At 29.7% G+C, this 16,343-nt stretch overlaps 5 protein-coding genes across 14 annotated transcripts in view; 3 read left to right on the forward strand and 2 right to left on the reverse strand.

Annotated features, from left to right (window-relative positions):
• Positions 1-246: 246 nt before the first annotated feature.
• On the forward strand, positions 247-6,149 carry LOC146539898 (solute carrier family 25 protein Shawn-like). Of its 5 annotated transcripts, XR_014879455.1 has the most exons (11): positions 247-469; positions 559-716; positions 788-950; positions 1,101-1,223; positions 1,700-1,798; positions 2,279-2,385; positions 2,948-3,029; positions 4,155-4,362; positions 4,529-4,590; positions 4,923-4,996; positions 5,220-6,149. XR_014879455.1 is itself a non-coding variant. In XM_085207512.1 (10 exons), the coding sequence occupies exons 1-9, from the start codon at positions 379-381 to the stop codon at positions 4,957-4,959; spliced, it is 1,068 nt and encodes a 355-aa protein (XP_085063638.1). In that variant the 5' UTR covers positions 247-378; the 3' UTR covers positions 4,960-4,996; positions 5,220-6,149. The 5 variants fall into 5 exon arrangements, 2 of the variants coding, with proteins under 2 accessions (XP_085063638.1, XP_085063637.1); XR_014879454.1 differs by lacking the exon at positions 4,529-4,590 and having other exon boundaries at positions 4,923-5,012; positions 5,220-5,355; XR_014879456.1 differs by lacking the exon at positions 4,923-4,996 and having other exon boundaries at positions 5,220-5,337.
• A 255-nt stretch (positions 6,150-6,404) lies between these two features.
• Positions 6,405-6,838, reverse strand: LOC146539899 (U6 snRNA-associated Sm-like protein LSm8). Its single transcript, XM_085207514.1, has one exon. It carries the CDS (start codon positions 6,735-6,737, stop codon positions 6,447-6,449), a length of 291 nt encoding a protein of 96 aa, XP_085063640.1. The 5' UTR covers positions 6,738-6,838; the 3' UTR covers positions 6,405-6,446.
• Positions 6,839-7,329: 491 nt separating this feature from the next.
• LOC146539900 (putative peptidyl-tRNA hydrolase PTRHD1) lies at positions 7,330-8,385 on the forward strand. Its single transcript, XM_085207513.1, has 2 exons — positions 7,330-7,667; positions 8,145-8,385. The coding sequence occupies exons 1-2, from the start codon at positions 7,479-7,481 to the stop codon at positions 8,337-8,339; spliced, it is 384 nt and encodes a 127-aa protein (XP_085063639.1). The 5' UTR covers positions 7,330-7,478; the 3' UTR covers positions 8,340-8,385.
• A 987-nt stretch (positions 8,386-9,372) lies between these two features.
• On the forward strand, positions 9,373-12,063 carry Vps4 (vacuolar protein sorting 4). Its single transcript, XM_085207271.1, has 2 exons — positions 9,373-9,529; positions 9,879-12,063. The coding sequence occupies exon 2, from the start codon at positions 9,894-9,896 to the stop codon at positions 11,214-11,216; it is 1,323 nt and encodes a 440-aa protein (XP_085063397.1). The 5' UTR covers positions 9,373-9,529; positions 9,879-9,893; the 3' UTR covers positions 11,217-12,063.
• A 354-nt stretch (positions 12,064-12,417) lies between these two features.
• Positions 12,418-16,343, reverse strand: part of LOC146539902 (uncharacterized) — a 270,180-nt gene continuing 266,254 nt past the window's right edge. For all 6 annotated transcript variants that reach the window (XM_085207274.1, XM_085207277.1, XM_085207275.1 and 3 more), the window contains 4 exons: positions 14,509-14,644; positions 13,904-14,037; positions 12,855-13,014; positions 12,418-12,563 (listed from right to left, as the gene is read on the reverse strand). In XM_085207274.1, coding sequence (XP_085063400.1) covers positions 12,472-12,563; positions 12,855-13,014; positions 13,904-14,037; positions 14,509-14,644 — 522 coding nt within the window. In that variant the 3' untranslated portion in view covers positions 12,418-12,471. The remainder of the gene's footprint in view (positions 12,564-12,854; positions 13,015-13,903; positions 14,038-14,508; positions 14,645-16,343) is intronic.

A 16,343-nucleotide genomic window follows, 5' to 3' on the forward strand; every position in this document is an offset into this window, starting at 1 on the left:
TAAATTATTTAATTAATTATATTCGTTTAAAAGAAAACCACTGAACATTTTTAATATTTTTTAAAAAGAAAATCCATTTAAAAAAAATTTAAACTATACTATTATTTTATTAAAACATATTGTTTTGTTAATCTAGATAGTTCTTTCTAAATAAATAAATATATATATATATATATAATATTTAAATAAGAAATTGCTATATATAAGCTGCATTTTATCTTTTGGCTCGTTATAATCCCGAACGAATTTATTTTTAAACATTTGACATATGACAGAAACATATGAACATATGATCAGTATTATTGGAATATATAGTATATTTGAATAGACTTATTGTAGAATTTCTTCAAGTTAAGATAAAAGGATTGTTTTAATGCTATGATTCGAGAAGACGACCCTCAATTTCGAATAACACCATTCCAACAGATGGCATCGGCATGTTCCGGTGCTTTAATAACCTCGTTATTTAGTAAGTTTTCCCGGTATTTTGTAATCACAAGACAGATTTAGAAGGTTTTTCCAATGTCCTTAACAACAAATATTTAATTTCTTTCACAGTGACACCATTAGATGTAGTGAAAATAAGATTACAAGCACAACAAAAAGCTTTGTTATCAAATAAATGTTATTTGTATTGTAATGGCTTAATGGAACACTTATGCCCCTGTGGTGAAACTGCATGGATACCAAGAAGAGTTCATTTTCACGGAACAATAGTAAGATACATTTTTTCTGGAATGAGAAGAAGATTATGCATGTTAAATGTTAATAATTTTATATATTTCAGGACGCTTTTTATAAAATAGCAAAAATAGAGGGAGTACCAGCTTTATGGTCAGGTTTAAGCCCCACACTTGTTCTTGCTCTTCCATGCACTGTAATATATTTTGTTTCATATGAACAACTTAGATATAGAATGAAAACGATTTATAACAATTTGACTGGCAATAGTAAGTATGCAAATTAATTATTAACTGGTGTGGTTTTATATAAAATAATGTAAGCTTATGTTTTTATACTTGTAAAGCAAAATAATATATTTTCCTTTTATAATAGGGACTTATAAAACTATATACTTTATTTTATAATTAATTTGACAGTGAATCAGCCTATGTGGGTCCCTATGATAGCTGGAGCTAGTGCAAGAATAACTGCTGTTACACTGTTCAGTCCTTTAGAATTAATTAGAACTAAAATGCAATCTAAAAAGCTGACTTATTTGGGTAAGTGTTAATTAAAATTTAATAACAAAGGCCTAACTACATTATACACTTAAGTAAAAATATGTAGAAAAAAAATATCTCCATAGTTTTGGATTTTTTCAATAGTAATACTTAGCGACTGCACTATATAAATAATTTTATATTTGATAAAGAAATCATAACATTTTATAAATTGGATAAAGCTTGGAATGTTTAAAATTCTACACACCTACTTGAAAATATACAATTAGTAAAAGATTGAGAAAGATTCTTACTCAGGAGAATTAATTATTTTCATTTGTCATTCTAGTAAAAAAACAAAATGCAGCTTTGCATTTCACCACCCAATGTACTCTGAAAATTTGGTAAATACCTAGCTTTTTGGAAAAGTGAGGAGACTCTTTAATCTCTAGATTCCCTCTGCCTACCCCAGCTATGTGCAAGATACAACATGCTAAAAGTATACCATATATTTACCATATAACTTTATATTACAGAAATCAGCTCAGCATTACGTAAAGTATTAAAATATGAAGGTTACAGAGGCTTGTTTAGGGGATTAGGATCTACATTATTAAGAGATGTACCATTTTCAGGTGAGATAAGAGTGTGAGTGAGGTGCCTGCAAAAGTTACAGTAATCTAGCTAACAGCAAAAGCTGGCCAAAACGAACAAAGACAAAGTTTGGCATTATATTCCACCAGTATATAGTGTCTCATTTGACCAAACAGTAGAAATAGAATGTTTCATCTCTAGGTTCTCTTTGCCTTTCCTGATATATGCAAGATAAAGCATGAAAAAAATAAAAAGAAATAATAATAATTTGCTAATAAAAAGAAAAACTACATTTTTAATTTATGACATTGTATTTAACATTTAAGATATTTTTATTGTTATGTGAAATTGTTTTGCATTATATATGTTCAAATAAATCATTGTGAATATGTAACTAGTAATAAATTTTAAATAAGGAAAGTAGTAATAGTATATAATTATTTTCTGATTATTTTAGTATTTTAATATATGTAATGATATTATTTTAATAGCCACAGTTTAAAATAATATTTGATTCAAAGGTATATATTGGACAATGTTTGAATCTACAAAGAGAGTATTCAACAAACCAGATTCAGAAAAGAATTCATTTATATTTAACTTCTTCTGTGGATCAGTTGCTGGCAGTGTAAGTTATTTCTGTTATGATACTGATTTTTATTTCAAACAAATTAAAAAATAAACTTCACAAAAAAAAAAATACTTAGTAAGATGATACTTTGTAAATTTTATATTTTGGTAATTGGAATTGTAAAAACTGAAATGCATGCTTAGTTAAAACACATCAAAAATATTTCCACAATAAATTGCCTAACATACATAAATTTACTGGTTACTGCTTGCACCACTATAAAGCTAAACAAACGCGGTAATTGGAGGGGACTGATAGACACCTAAGTATTTGTTGCTAGTAGTAGTAGACCTAAGTATGCGTGTAGCTTTTTACGAAGAAAACGATCTGTGTTTAATTCGGAGTCGATAAAGATCGTCGAGGTCAATTTCTGACAATAACTCAAAATCATGTTTTTTTTGTTTTTTGGATTAGGTCACTATAATTCTAAAGGTGTATATGTTTTAAACATAATTATCATTACTATTGCTTTTTTATTAGGTGGATGAATAACATGTTTACATAAATTTTTAAAAATGAGTTAATTAATTATTAAAAAAAACATGTTTGCTATTTTTAGGTTGCTGCATTCATCACATTACCATTTGATGTCGTTAAAACACATCAACAAATCGAATTAGGTGAAAAAGAAATATATACAGGTATTAATTTGTTTTTATCTTACTTTTTTATATCATTTTTTACTTTATGGAGGCCATCCTGGGGCAAGAGATCAAGTGTGTGGCTGTAAATGCTACATTTGTGGGTTGTGACGCAAAGCGCAGCATTGAGGTCCCCCACTAATAACAATTCAGCAAAAAGTGGGGGGAAAGAAGTGTCTTAATGGGTAATGAAGTGACTTAATGAAATATTCCTAAGTTTCCTCTGCATACCCTCTTATATGCGTGATACAGTGTGTAAAAAATATAGTATTTTTTACAAAATTTAAATATCTATTATCGTAGTGTGCGGTGTTAGTGTTGCTTTGGGGCATATGACTGTAAACACATAGCTTATGGCTTCAATTACCACTCCGGGGAAAAAAATATTATTATTTTACATTGGTAAATATACAGAGTGGAAGAGGTAGCGCTCTTTTTACTGAAACTGCATGTGGGGTAAAATATTTCAAACCCAGAATTACAAAAAATTAATCAAGGTACCTCAACAGTTTGGACGTAGGATTTTTTTTTCAATTCACGATTTTGATCCATACCTGTATTTCGTGTGACGCACACATATGTATGGGACGTTGCCGCTTTGACAAGTAAGTGTGTGCGTGTTTATGTTATACTTTACAAATGGCGTTTTATTTTAAAACGATAATTTTATTATTTATTTTGTTTGAAAAATAACTTTTTCATTTTTAGGAATTTTTTTTTTCTGAATTATATTAGGCTTTATAGAGTAGTTATTAAATTTAGATAAACTTCCTCATTGTAACTTAATTAACTACATAAAAACTTGCTATGTACTGTTGTATCATATTTATATGAAATTAAATAATCCAGTTAGTGAGAATTTTTTTTTTCTGAATTATATTAGGCTTTATAGAGTAGTTAAAACTGTGGTTTCATTTAAAGTGATGCTGACAATTCCACCCTGTATAATAAATATAATATTTTACAAGGTGAGGCATTGAGTTTCGCCGTTCAATACTCAATGGTGAAGGAAGTGTATTTTTCAATAGGTTCTTCCTTTCTATCTTGCTGAATATAGAATACCTTATCATTATTAAAATATTATATAAAGTTGAATTTATATTTTACTAACCAACCTCATTTTAGATGGCAGAGGTCATCAAAGGGCATCTAACATGAAAGACATAGCAAAGACAATATATAAAAATCATGGAGTAAAAGGTTTATTTACTGGTTTATTACCTCGAATATTTAAAGTGGCGCCGGCGTGCGCCATTATGATTGCTACATTTGAATACGGCAAACAATTCTTCCAAAAGTATAACACACAAAAATATAAGGAGAAAATGCAAAGGTATTTTTTTAATTGATATACCTATTCAATTTTCATTGCATGATTGTATTTAGCTTGGTTTTAATTTTGTTATTTCAGTGTTATTTGTTTTGTATAACATTTTATTTGGATTAGGCAGACATTTTGTTATATATTAATAAATGTCAATATTTATTAATATTTTCAGATGAGGTTTTGGAGCTTACAACCAATGCTTATAAACAGATTTGACTCAATTGAACTATAAAGGTGTAATTGTGTTTTTTTAGTCACATTTTAAAATGTGTTTGTGTGTCACATTATGAGCATTATCAATTATTATCATAAAAATGTAGTGTGTTGCATGATATTTGTTTATTTGATAGTGTATGTTTCTGCTATTAGACAAAATAAAGCGAGATATTTCGAAAATAAAATAATGTTCAGTTACAAATATACACAGAAATAATTTATATTAAACTTTTTTATTTAGTAACTGAATTTTCTATATTTTTACTACTTGCATGTTTTTATTACTTTCGTTTTTGTCTTTTTTTTTGCGTAGTTTGTGCACGTTTATAATATTTTTTATTTAATTTCAGACACGGAGTAGATCTTAAGATAATAAAAAGTGATTAAACCTGAATCTTCAAATTACTTTTGCCTATTTTTATAGGTATTATTATATTTTGGTATAAAATTATGTTTTATAATTTTGATTTTTAGTTCATTTTATAACAATTCCTATCTTAGTGTTTTTTTTTAAATATTTACTTATATTGTTACCAAATAATAATATGAATTGAAAACATGCATTATTAAATACTGCTTTATTCGAATGAAAAAGTAAAAGTTTTTTTAAAGTATTTTTTTCATTAATTTGCGTGTAATTGTTACAGGCATCAAGACATAGTTGTTTTGGGACAGACAAGCAATAGCAAATATAGTTCCATGTAGGATGAAAAGTAAATTTATAAAAAAATGATTACATAATTTTGTTTATTTGATTAAATAAAAAAAAATAAGAAATATGTATCATGTACGGGCTTTATTAATGACATAATGTTTTTGTTATCTTTATTTTAGTAACAATGTATTCCTATGGTTGTTGATTTTTTTATTGTTCTGTTACTAAAATAAAATGCTTATTTGCATCTTACTATTCTGAACCCATTAGTTCATTTGTATTTTTTTTTAAATAACTACTCAATTTGATAAGATTATCATATATATTACTATATATGAGAGTGCTTAATGAGGTAGTTTAATAATATTTAATAATAGCCATTATTTAAATTATAAATTCTCTCAAAAATGATTAGTCTATATATATTTTGACATTACATAACCTTCCCATCATGCATCAAATAAGGACAAAAATTTATAGATAAACTTCCTCATTCTTCTTACTCACTTGCTATGACTGTTGAATCAGATTTATATTGAATGAAATAATCCAGTTAGTGTAGAATTACTATAATACTGTGTATGTTAACCCTAAGTAGTAGAACAATGATTTATCATTCAATTCAGATAAAAAAAATATTAGGATTATCATATTCAGAGTAGTCAGTAGACTACTCTACTGACTACTAAAGCTATTAGTGACAATATTTATATTTAAACTTCACGTTTTTGAAAACCTTAAAACAAAAATAATATTTTTGTCCATTATGTGCCCAAAATTTTAGTATCTATGTAATGAATTATTTTGAAATAATCCATTGACACTTGTGATAATTAAATTTAAATATGTATTTTAATTAATTTTAATATTAGACTCACATGTATGAAGAAAATTTGTAAATATACACTGTTGTAAATACAGATATAGTTGTTTCATTATAAACTAGTCTACTTATAGCTTTGCTCCCATGATCAAATGGAGATAACCAAGTGTTTTGTATTAAACTTGACAAGTTGACACATTCTGAGTGAGGTACACAATTAGTAGTTCCTGAGATTAGCAGTCAAAAAATTTACTCTTTAGAATTTATTATAATTTAGTATAGTATTTGCAACTATTAAGTACAGTAAATCTTATAATTAAACTTATGATGAGGCTGAAAATAAATTATGACAAGTGGTAAAAAAACATTTTATTACTAATATTAAAACTTAACTTATCAATGTACAATAGGTCCTAAAGGTTCAGCCCTTATATTACCAAGATCTAGTCTGCTATCTATAGATTCATCTATTTGGCCCACAATAGCTATGTTATCACCACGAATTATATGAAGGCCGAGCACAACTTGCGCTACTCCCGTTGATGATGAAAACACCCTTTCATGGGATTCGTCTAAAATAATATTTATTGTTTGATCAAATCCCTTTAACGTTCCAATGAAATTTCGACCATCTGATGTTATCACTGATACTGTTTGGTTGATATAATTCTCTAAACCAGACGCCATAGTATTTTAATTGATGTTTCGGAAATATTGAATAGTAAATAAATAAGTTTTTTTGGTTATTTCGGCGGCACAATTTATGTTCTCAACATAAATTTCGAAATGTCAAAGTGTCAAACATTCATCGTTTTAAGTTGACAGATATATCAAAATGCTGTCAAACTTGAATTGTCTACCAAAGGCCAAATTAAAAATATAATCGTTGGTTCCTTACTTCCTTTAGTGTAACGCTACGGCCACAATACGGGAAAAGTCAATGCTATCATTGCGATTTATTTTGCATAAAATTTTAAATTGGAAAGGTGAGTGGTTATACTTGTTATATGATATTAAGCTGTGTGCATGAATAATTTAAAACGGAAACTAAATAGGAAAATGATTAACGTCGCGAAGTAAAATTAGAAAATATATTTTTCTAATTTAAAGTGTACAGTCAGACGCCAGAACAAATAATATAATTTCTTTAAAAATACAAAGATTATAATAAAATTGCATAAAAATAAAGGAACATGGTTATAGTGGCAACAGTTTGCCTATTCTTAAATCTTATCATGTCTCTATGACAGTGACACTGCTACTAGACAGCTCTACTGGATCTTGACAGCTGGTGAAGTAAATACTAAATAGGTTGCAATTGCAATAATAAGTTTTATTAAAAAATATTAGCTTGAAGAACTAAACTAAAATAACTGCTATTGTTGAGAATAATTATACCTTGAATCGTTTCTCTTTAATATTATTACAATGTCTAACTCAATAGTACAGTATGTGCTGCTAAGGAGCGATTTACTTAAAGAACTAGGATGGTCTATTGGTTCTTTAGTGGCTCAAGCCTGTCATGCATCTACAGCAGTGTTACATATATTTAGAGAAGATGAACATACAATACAATATTTAAATGATTTAGACAATATGCATAAAGTAGTGTTAGAAGTAAGTACACTAACTTTATTTCCGAATTCATTTTTACTAAATTTAATTTATAATATAAGTACTGTAGAGGATATTGGAGTGTTATATGTAATATGTTGACTGTAAACTTGTTGGTTGTGGGTTTGATCCCCACTTGTTTTTATTACTCCACTCTTACGCCCAATGTTAATAATCAATCCTAATCCATAAATTGCAACCATAGATTGAAATAGACAGAGATGGAGGATGGCATGCAGGTTAGTGATTGGATAGACATGTCGGACAATACAAGATTGATGTTAACTGGAGATAGGAGATACATTATTAACATTGGGCATTAGTAAGCATAGTAAATGTATGGCACTAGATTTTTTCTGCCTACCTTTCTGTTTATAAGATAAAGTATAAAGTTGAAAAAATACTACTTAAAACATACATACAAAATCTAATATATTGTAAAAATCTGCATAATATTGTAACTGGACTTTTCTGCTTCAGGTACCAAATGAGGAAACATTAAAGAAAATAGCACAGAAATTACAAGAAAATTCTATAGATCATAAATTATGGGTAGAACAACCAGAAAATATTCCAACATGTTTAGCACTCAAGCCATATCCTAAAGAACAAGTTAAAAAATATGTTGGCAAATTAAAATTATATAAAGAAACAATGGGCAGCCAAAAATCTTAATTTATAAATCATTATAACTATATATAATAAAGTTATTATTTGGTTATTTTTCAAAATTTTTAATTTCTACTATTCTAGTAATGAGGCAAAGTGTGGTGTTGAGTTCCTCATTCAATATGTAATACAAAATTTGTTGTAAGTGGAGGATGGAAATGTTTTAATGGGAATGGTGTATCTTAATACTAGGTTCCCCTTGCATACTCTGCTATATGCAAGAATCAAGATATACCGTGAGGAGTTAAAAAAACCTAAAGCTAATATCCATATTTTTAAATAATGTCATGATAATGAAACTATTCTGTTATCAACTTCATACTTAATTTCATTCTAAGATTAGTAATAACTTATACCTGACTGATTGGTTTCTTTAATGTCTTATCTTTTCTCTTATTTCCTCTCTTATCTTACTGGCCGAATATTTGTTCTTGTTATAAATGCAAAATCTTTTCATCCGAAAAAATATTACATCGCACACAAACAATCAATAAGAAAGAAAATATTAATTTAACCTATAAAAATCAGTCGAGGCGTAGGGGCACAAAGTGTTACTGTAAAATCGATTCGTTGTGGGTTCAATCCCCACTTGAGGAAATGAAAAAAATCTTTAAATTTATATTTACATTTCTTCGCTTTGGTGTCGAGGCAAAGCGCGGCATTGAGTTCCTACATTTACCACGCAATGACTCCAAAATTCGGCGGAAAGTGGCAAACGGAGTGTCTTAACACTACATTCGCTCTGCCTACACTGAAGTGTGCGTAATAGCGTGAAGCTGATTTATAAAAAAATATTATGAAAGCAATATTAAAATCTATTGAAACCCGGTAAATTTCAAATTCAAAGACAACATTGTTTTTTTTATAGCTTATGATTTCCTTGACACAGATTATTAAAATTGCTCATCGTGACAAAATTTATAACTTGTTGCAATTTGTTATATTAAATTTGTATTTCTAGCTCTTATGTTAAATATAAGTTTTATGTAAAATAAACAAATAATTAGATCAATTTTCTACAATATCGTAGGTATCGTAGATTTAGTAGATTATTTTAATTGGCAACAAGCAACATTGCTGATGTTGTCATAATTGGTTTATAAAAAAACATTGAATGAGTAAACTGAAACGATTATTTTTATGGAAGTGTAGTTAAAATATAACTTTTTATTTATTTTCCACTATATTCGCGAATGGTAAGTAAAAATGTTAAAAGTACTGATATGTATTTTGTTTAAATAACACTTCATCATATAATTGTATGACGATTTGTCATCCTATGTGAATACATTTTATCACAGGAAAAATGTCAAATATTCATTAAACACACAAAATTTTGTTTATTTATTGCTTAGTATTTGTTTTTCGCTACTTTATATTCACCTCCACAAAATCCCATATTATAATTTAGTTTCATAATTATTTGGTTAGTTCAATTCCAATTCAATTTAGTATCTTATAACATCTAAGAATCTATATAATAATTTTATCTTAAACATGTTTAAATACTCATAAATGTTTTTTTCTTGTGTACTTATGTTGTAGGTGTAAAGCATCAAAATGGCTTCATCTAATACCTTACAAAAGGCCATAGATCTTGTCACAAAAGCCACCGAAGAAGACAAAAATAAGAATTATGAAGAAGCATTAAGACTATATGAACATGGAGTGGAATATTTTTTGCATGCAGTGAAATATGAAGCACAAGGTGAAAGGGCAAAAGAGAGTATCAGAGCAAAATGCTTACAATACTTAGACAGGGCAGAGAAACTCAAGGAATATCTTAAAAAAGATAAGAAGAAAAAACCTGTAAAGGATGGGGAATCCAATTCCAAAAGTGAAGATAAGAAAAGTGATAGTGACAGTGATTCTGATGATCCAGAAAAGAAAAAATTACAGGGCAAGCTCGAAGGAGCAATTGTTGTTGAAAAGCCACATGTTAAATGGAGTGATGTAGCTGGACTGGAAGCTGCTAAAGAAGCCTTAAAGGAAGCTGTAATTCTTCCTATTAAGTTCCCACATTTGTTTACAGGAAAGAGAATTCCCTGGAAGGGAATACTTCTATTTGGTCCCCCTGGTACTGGTAAATCATATTTAGCTAAAGCAGTAGCAACAGAAGCTAACAATTCGACATTTTTCTCTGTATCATCATCAGATCTTGTATCCAAATGGCTTGGTGAATCTGAGAAACTTGTGAAGAACTTATTTGAATTGGCTCGTCAACACAAGCCAAGTATCATATTTATTGATGAAATTGATTCTTTGTGTTCATCACGTTCAGACAATGAATCTGAATCTGCTCGGAGAATCAAGACAGAGTTTCTAGTTCAAATGCAAGGTGTTGGCAACGACATGGATGGTATTTTAGTACTAGGCGCAACCAACATTCCATGGGTTCTAGATGCAGCTATTCGGCGTCGTTTCGAAAAACGTATTTACATAACCTTACCTGAAGAACATGCCAGATTAGATATGTTCAAATTGCATCTTGGCAACACAAGGCACCAATTGACTGAACAAGATATGAAGGTGTTAGCATCTAAAACCGATGGATACTCAGGAGCTGATATAAGCATTGTAGTTCGAGATGCATTAATGCAGCCTGTTCGTAAAGTTCAATCTGCAACTCATTTCAAAAAAGTATCTGGTCCAAGCCCCCTAGATCCAAATACAATAGTAAATGATCTCTTGACACCTTGTTCTCCTGGAGATCCTGGAGCCATGGAGATGACTTGGATGGATGTTCCAAGTGACAAACTCGGTGAACCACCAGTTACTATGTCCGACATGCTCAGATCTTTAGCTACATCCAAACCAACTGTCAATGACGATGATATGATTAAACTGAAGAAATTCATGGAAGATTTTGGTCAAGAAGGTTAATTTTATGTATAATTTTAAGCAGATAGAAGCACAGTGCCTATATTTTTGTGAGAGCTTATTATAATAATTGTAATTTTTCTTTGTGAAATAAATACTTGCATAACCATTATTTTTCTTGCTTTTCACATTTATATAACATGATAAGCACTAGCTTAGAATATATGTGTACTAACGGCTGAAGTTTAAATCTTGACAAGGAGATTGTAATGTTTGTTATAATTATGTAAAGAGATATTTTTAACATATTTAAAGTGTTATTTCACACTTAGGAAAAAAGAATACCTTTTTAAAAACATAACATTTTGAACTCATGGGGATTTGAACCAGCGCCTCTTGGAAATCGGTTTTGGACTAAGGCCCTTTCTAAGAGGCGCGAACTAAGCCCTACCACATTAAAATTTTTATGTTTCTAAAAAAAGTATGTAAAGAGATATTTAATTTCTGTCTGAAACATATTAATGTTATGTCGGTCAATAAACTTAGATAAATGAATTGAATAGTTATTCTAAAAATAATTCATGCCACTTGTAATAAAATTATAAGTGATAGTGTTCATAACATATTTAAAATATTATTTTTGTTAATTATAAGCATTTACAGGGTCTCAAGATTATTTTCATTTCAATTGATAATTATGTTAAATTCTAAAGAAAAAATATTTCAAATGTATTTCTTTTATTATATATTGCCTCATTGTAAAAAAATCTGATGACCTTTCCATATTGATTTTTGATAGTTTTATCATTTTAGAAGGCAAAATTATTTTTTATTTTTTTTATTTTGTGGAGTCTTAATTATCCTCATCTCTATTGATACATAAGATTTAATAAAACTGAATGTATACAAATTATTTTTTAATTTATCTCTTCTCATAAATTGAAACAAACGACAAATATAAATATTTTATATAAAGAGAAACGATAAATATGGTGTAGAATATTTTTATTTATGACATATCACAGTTCCGGCTGTAATGAGATAGGGTTAAACGTGACAGTTGAGGGTTCGATTTCCGCTCGGGTACCGGAATTATTTTAAATTTTAAATTTCTTTCGTAATTGCACGCGGTGAGTGGGTGTTGTTTAAAATTCGGATAAAAAAGTTCAAATTATATTAAAAATATTCTGATGTGACGTTTTTCCTCTGTCAGGTTAAAGGTTAGTAATTAAATTTGGAGATACCTAAATAATAAAACGAAATATTTTAATTATAAGAGTAGTTTATTTACAATAACTATGCTAATATGGTGAATTCATCACGACATCATTTGCAGTGCTTTATTCATGCAGCTAAATAATATTATAAAATTAAAGTTCGCCGCTATCCGCCAACTAGTAGATTTTGTTTCTGTAAAAGAAAAAAAAAGAATTACGTTTTGTGCACAAGTATGCGACTGTAAACGTGATAGTTCGTGGGTTCGATTCCCAGTCGAGGAAATTAATAATTATTTATTAATATTTTCATGTGAGTTCTGCCACTCTATACACGATGCATCGAAAATTCGGCGGAATGTCGGGAACGGAGTGTTTACACTAGGCTCTTTGCCAAAGCTGAAGCTGAAAAAAATAGTATTATCTTAATGTATTATTAAACTACCTTAATATAAAGAAAATATCTGATATACATATTTAAAATTACCTATCAAAACAGTTTGTTCCCGTCTATGAGTTCCAATAATAGCTATACAACGGATTCTCATATGCTTCATCGTAGGCGCCCGTAACCCGAGAGCAGATATCAATAAGCCGTTGGAAGCGTGGACCGCGTCAAATGGCACTAGCCACGACGGCTCAGTTACCTTTAATAAAATATATATATGTTATAAATAGATAAATACATTATATTATGATATTAATATTACCATGGTACAGGAGACAGCATCACGATGTTGTAGGTTCAATTCCAAATAGAGAGAATTAATATATTCATGGGCGTATCTAGAGATATTTTCTGAGGAGGCCTGGATTTCAACACATACATTCGTGTAAAGGTATTTTTATTAATTATTTTTTTAGCTGTATGTTATATCTCGTAAATAGCAGGGTAGGCAGAGGGAACCTGTGACCCTTCAATCAAATTCTGGAGGCATTGTGGGATAAGTAACGGCGGAGCTCAACACAGTGCTTGTCCTACCATAGCGGGGAAATAATTTTAATAATCATGTGCCCGAGTCGAGAAACAACCCACAAACAACTCGTCTACGGTTGGACGTAGTCCCACTTTACTACGATGGACTCTATTATTATAATACTAGCGGACGCGCGCAGCTTCGCCTGCTTCTTTGTACCCTTAGGGGTGAATTATAATAAACCATAAAACACTTGTTCAATAAAATTATTTAAAGTCTATATTTCAAATTTTATAAAAATCGGTGGCTATTTAAAAAAAATCCATACAAACTTTCAACCCCTATTTCACCCCTTTAGGGTTAAAATTTTTCAAAATCCCTTCTTAGTGGAGGTCCAGATTACGAAAGTAAACATCTGTCCAAATTCCACGTTTCTACCTTCAGCGGTTACGGCTGTGCGTGCGTCTTACCTCAGTCAGTGAGGACAAGTCCTTTTATATATATAGATAACGAACATTTCCATTAAAATAAAAAATATATCCAAATAATTTTAAACTTATAGTACAGACTTCAATATTCTTAGTCTCGTAAAAGAATAACAATATAAATTCTAACAAACCTTTTCCCCATTTATGTGCCATTGTAAATCCGGAGCGGGAAATGCTTTAGCAGAAGAGCAGTTAACATCGAGTGGTTCCAGGAGTTCGTAAGGTCGTTCGTGACCGACTATACGTGGACTCTCACGGGGGAAATCTGAAAGTAAATTATGATAACTATGTACTGACTTTACTTGATAAGATGGTATTTCTAATTTTATCTTTAAAATGTTTAATTTTATCATTTTTTGTTAGGTTCGTGCTGTATCCCGCACACAGCAGGGTAGGTAGAAGAAATTTGGTGTTAAGATACTCCGTTCCCCCATTTCTTACCGAACTGAGTGGCGGAACTCAACGCCGAGCTTTTGCCTTGGTACCATAGCGAAGAAATGAAAATATTAATAACTAATAACTCATTTCCTTCAGTGGGAATCGAATCCACTACCGTCACGTTTAAGCCACATGCTTGTGCCCTTACGCCACGAAAGCTTCAATATATAAATGAATGTTACAAATTAATATTAATGATATGACAATAATACGAGTACGAAAAATAGATAGTCTCTCAATAATAATAAAATTTTAAATTTAAGAAAATCCTTATAATAAAACGTATAAAATTACCCACAATAAATTTCCATGAAAGTTTCCGCCTGTGCCGAGTGGAAGGAAGGAGCTTCCTCCGAAACTTCACAACGATATGACCCCCTGGACTTTAGGGTCAGCTCTCTAAGATGTACGCGTCGAGCGCTCGACTTCTCCAACTAAGATATAAAATAAAAGTTTTCGTAATTAACCTAGAGTAAGTTTTGTAAGGATGTTAATTCGAAACTATAAAAGAAAGTGATAAAAAGACTTTATGGTTAGAAAAGATCGTTTAAGTCATGTTTTAGTTTAAATGGACTTGGGGTTTTGTTTTACTTTGATTCAGGTTTAATAATAAACATAAAAACCAATAAAGTTAATATCAATTTTGTTTATCCTCTAGGATCTTTAATAACATCTTTGGTAACCCATTTGACATTTTTTGACCATTTTTATACCAAACTGGATGGTCAAAAATTACAAAGTTCTTATCACATTATGGAAATAGGTATATTTTAAAGTGATATAACTTATTTATTTATGAACTGATTGTAATAAAACAATTGGTAAGCCGTTTCTGAGTTAAGCGTGAACAAACGATCAGTTCGTTTGTAAATCAACGAAAAACAAAAAAAAAACGGGTTTTATTAAGTTGATATTGAATTTGTTTAAATGTAGACAAATCCTTTACCAGATATAATTTGAAGCCTCATTCAATAGATAGTCAGGCAAATTGAAATGTTCTAAATCTAAAATTCATTAAATAGCCTTAGCCTAAAGTATATTAAACAATAATAAAAATAATCACAATTAACTAGGCCATGTTATATAGGTCATTATATACAGGCTATCATATATAGGCCATCATTAACAATCATACAAAAGTGTTCATCGGATTTGACCGACGTGATAGGCAATGTGATATGATATGAGTGTGATTGTGATAGCGATTTCATGTCTATATTTTCCGTGTAGATTAACATTTAACAAATTAATATATTATTTATCTTTATATATCTCCAGTTCCATTTGATGTAAGTAGACCTATACATATATAGGTGTAAGTCACTGTAATTTTTCATTTACAGATAGTTTTAGTATTTTTATTAAAAACGCCTAACGTTCTTTTTTTTTTGTCTATTTTATTCTTTAGAGGGAAATTAAGCGATATATTAGTGAATAAAATAAAAATATATCATAAAACATTTTCTTTTCTCTTGCATTTGCATAATTTTACTCTTCCGTAAAAGTGGAACAAACATGGATTTGTACACACAATTTTTGAAATTTATTATATTAGTAGCATAAGATAATACCAAAATATCTTAAACTAGCGGACGCGCGCAGCTTCGCTTGCGTATTTAAGGGTGAATTCTAGAAAACCATGAAATATGTGTTTAATTATATACGTTTAAGAGTCTGAATTTTAAATTTTATAAAAATTGGTGACGATTTAAAAAAAACCTATACAAACTTACAACCCCTTATTTGCACCCTTAGAGGGAGAATTCTAGAAAACGATGAAACACGTGTTCAATTAAATACTTTTAAAAATCTAAATTTCAAATTTTATAAAAATCGGTGCCGATTTAATTTTTTTTCCATACAAACTTTGAACCCCTATTTCACCCCTTTAGGGTTAAAATTTTTCAAAATCCCTTCTTAGTGGATGTCCAGATTACGAAAGTAAACTTTTGTCCAAATTTAACGTTTCTACTATTAGCGGTTACGGCTGTGCGTGCGTCTTACCTCAGTCAGTGAGGACAAGTCCTTTTATATATATAGATGACGATGAAATTATTCTTTAATAGTTGGTAAATATTCCCAGCGGCACAACACCAGATTGTACAGTGGTCCGCGAAGAACGGAGTGTCTTAA

This window comes from Heliconius melpomene, chromosome 3 (assembly GCF_056956725.1).
Source record: "Heliconius melpomene rosina isolate 202511_hmr_F chromosome 3, ASM5695672v1, whole genome shotgun sequence".
NCBI classification, from domain to species: Eukaryota; Metazoa; Arthropoda; class Insecta; order Lepidoptera; family Nymphalidae; genus Heliconius; species Heliconius melpomene.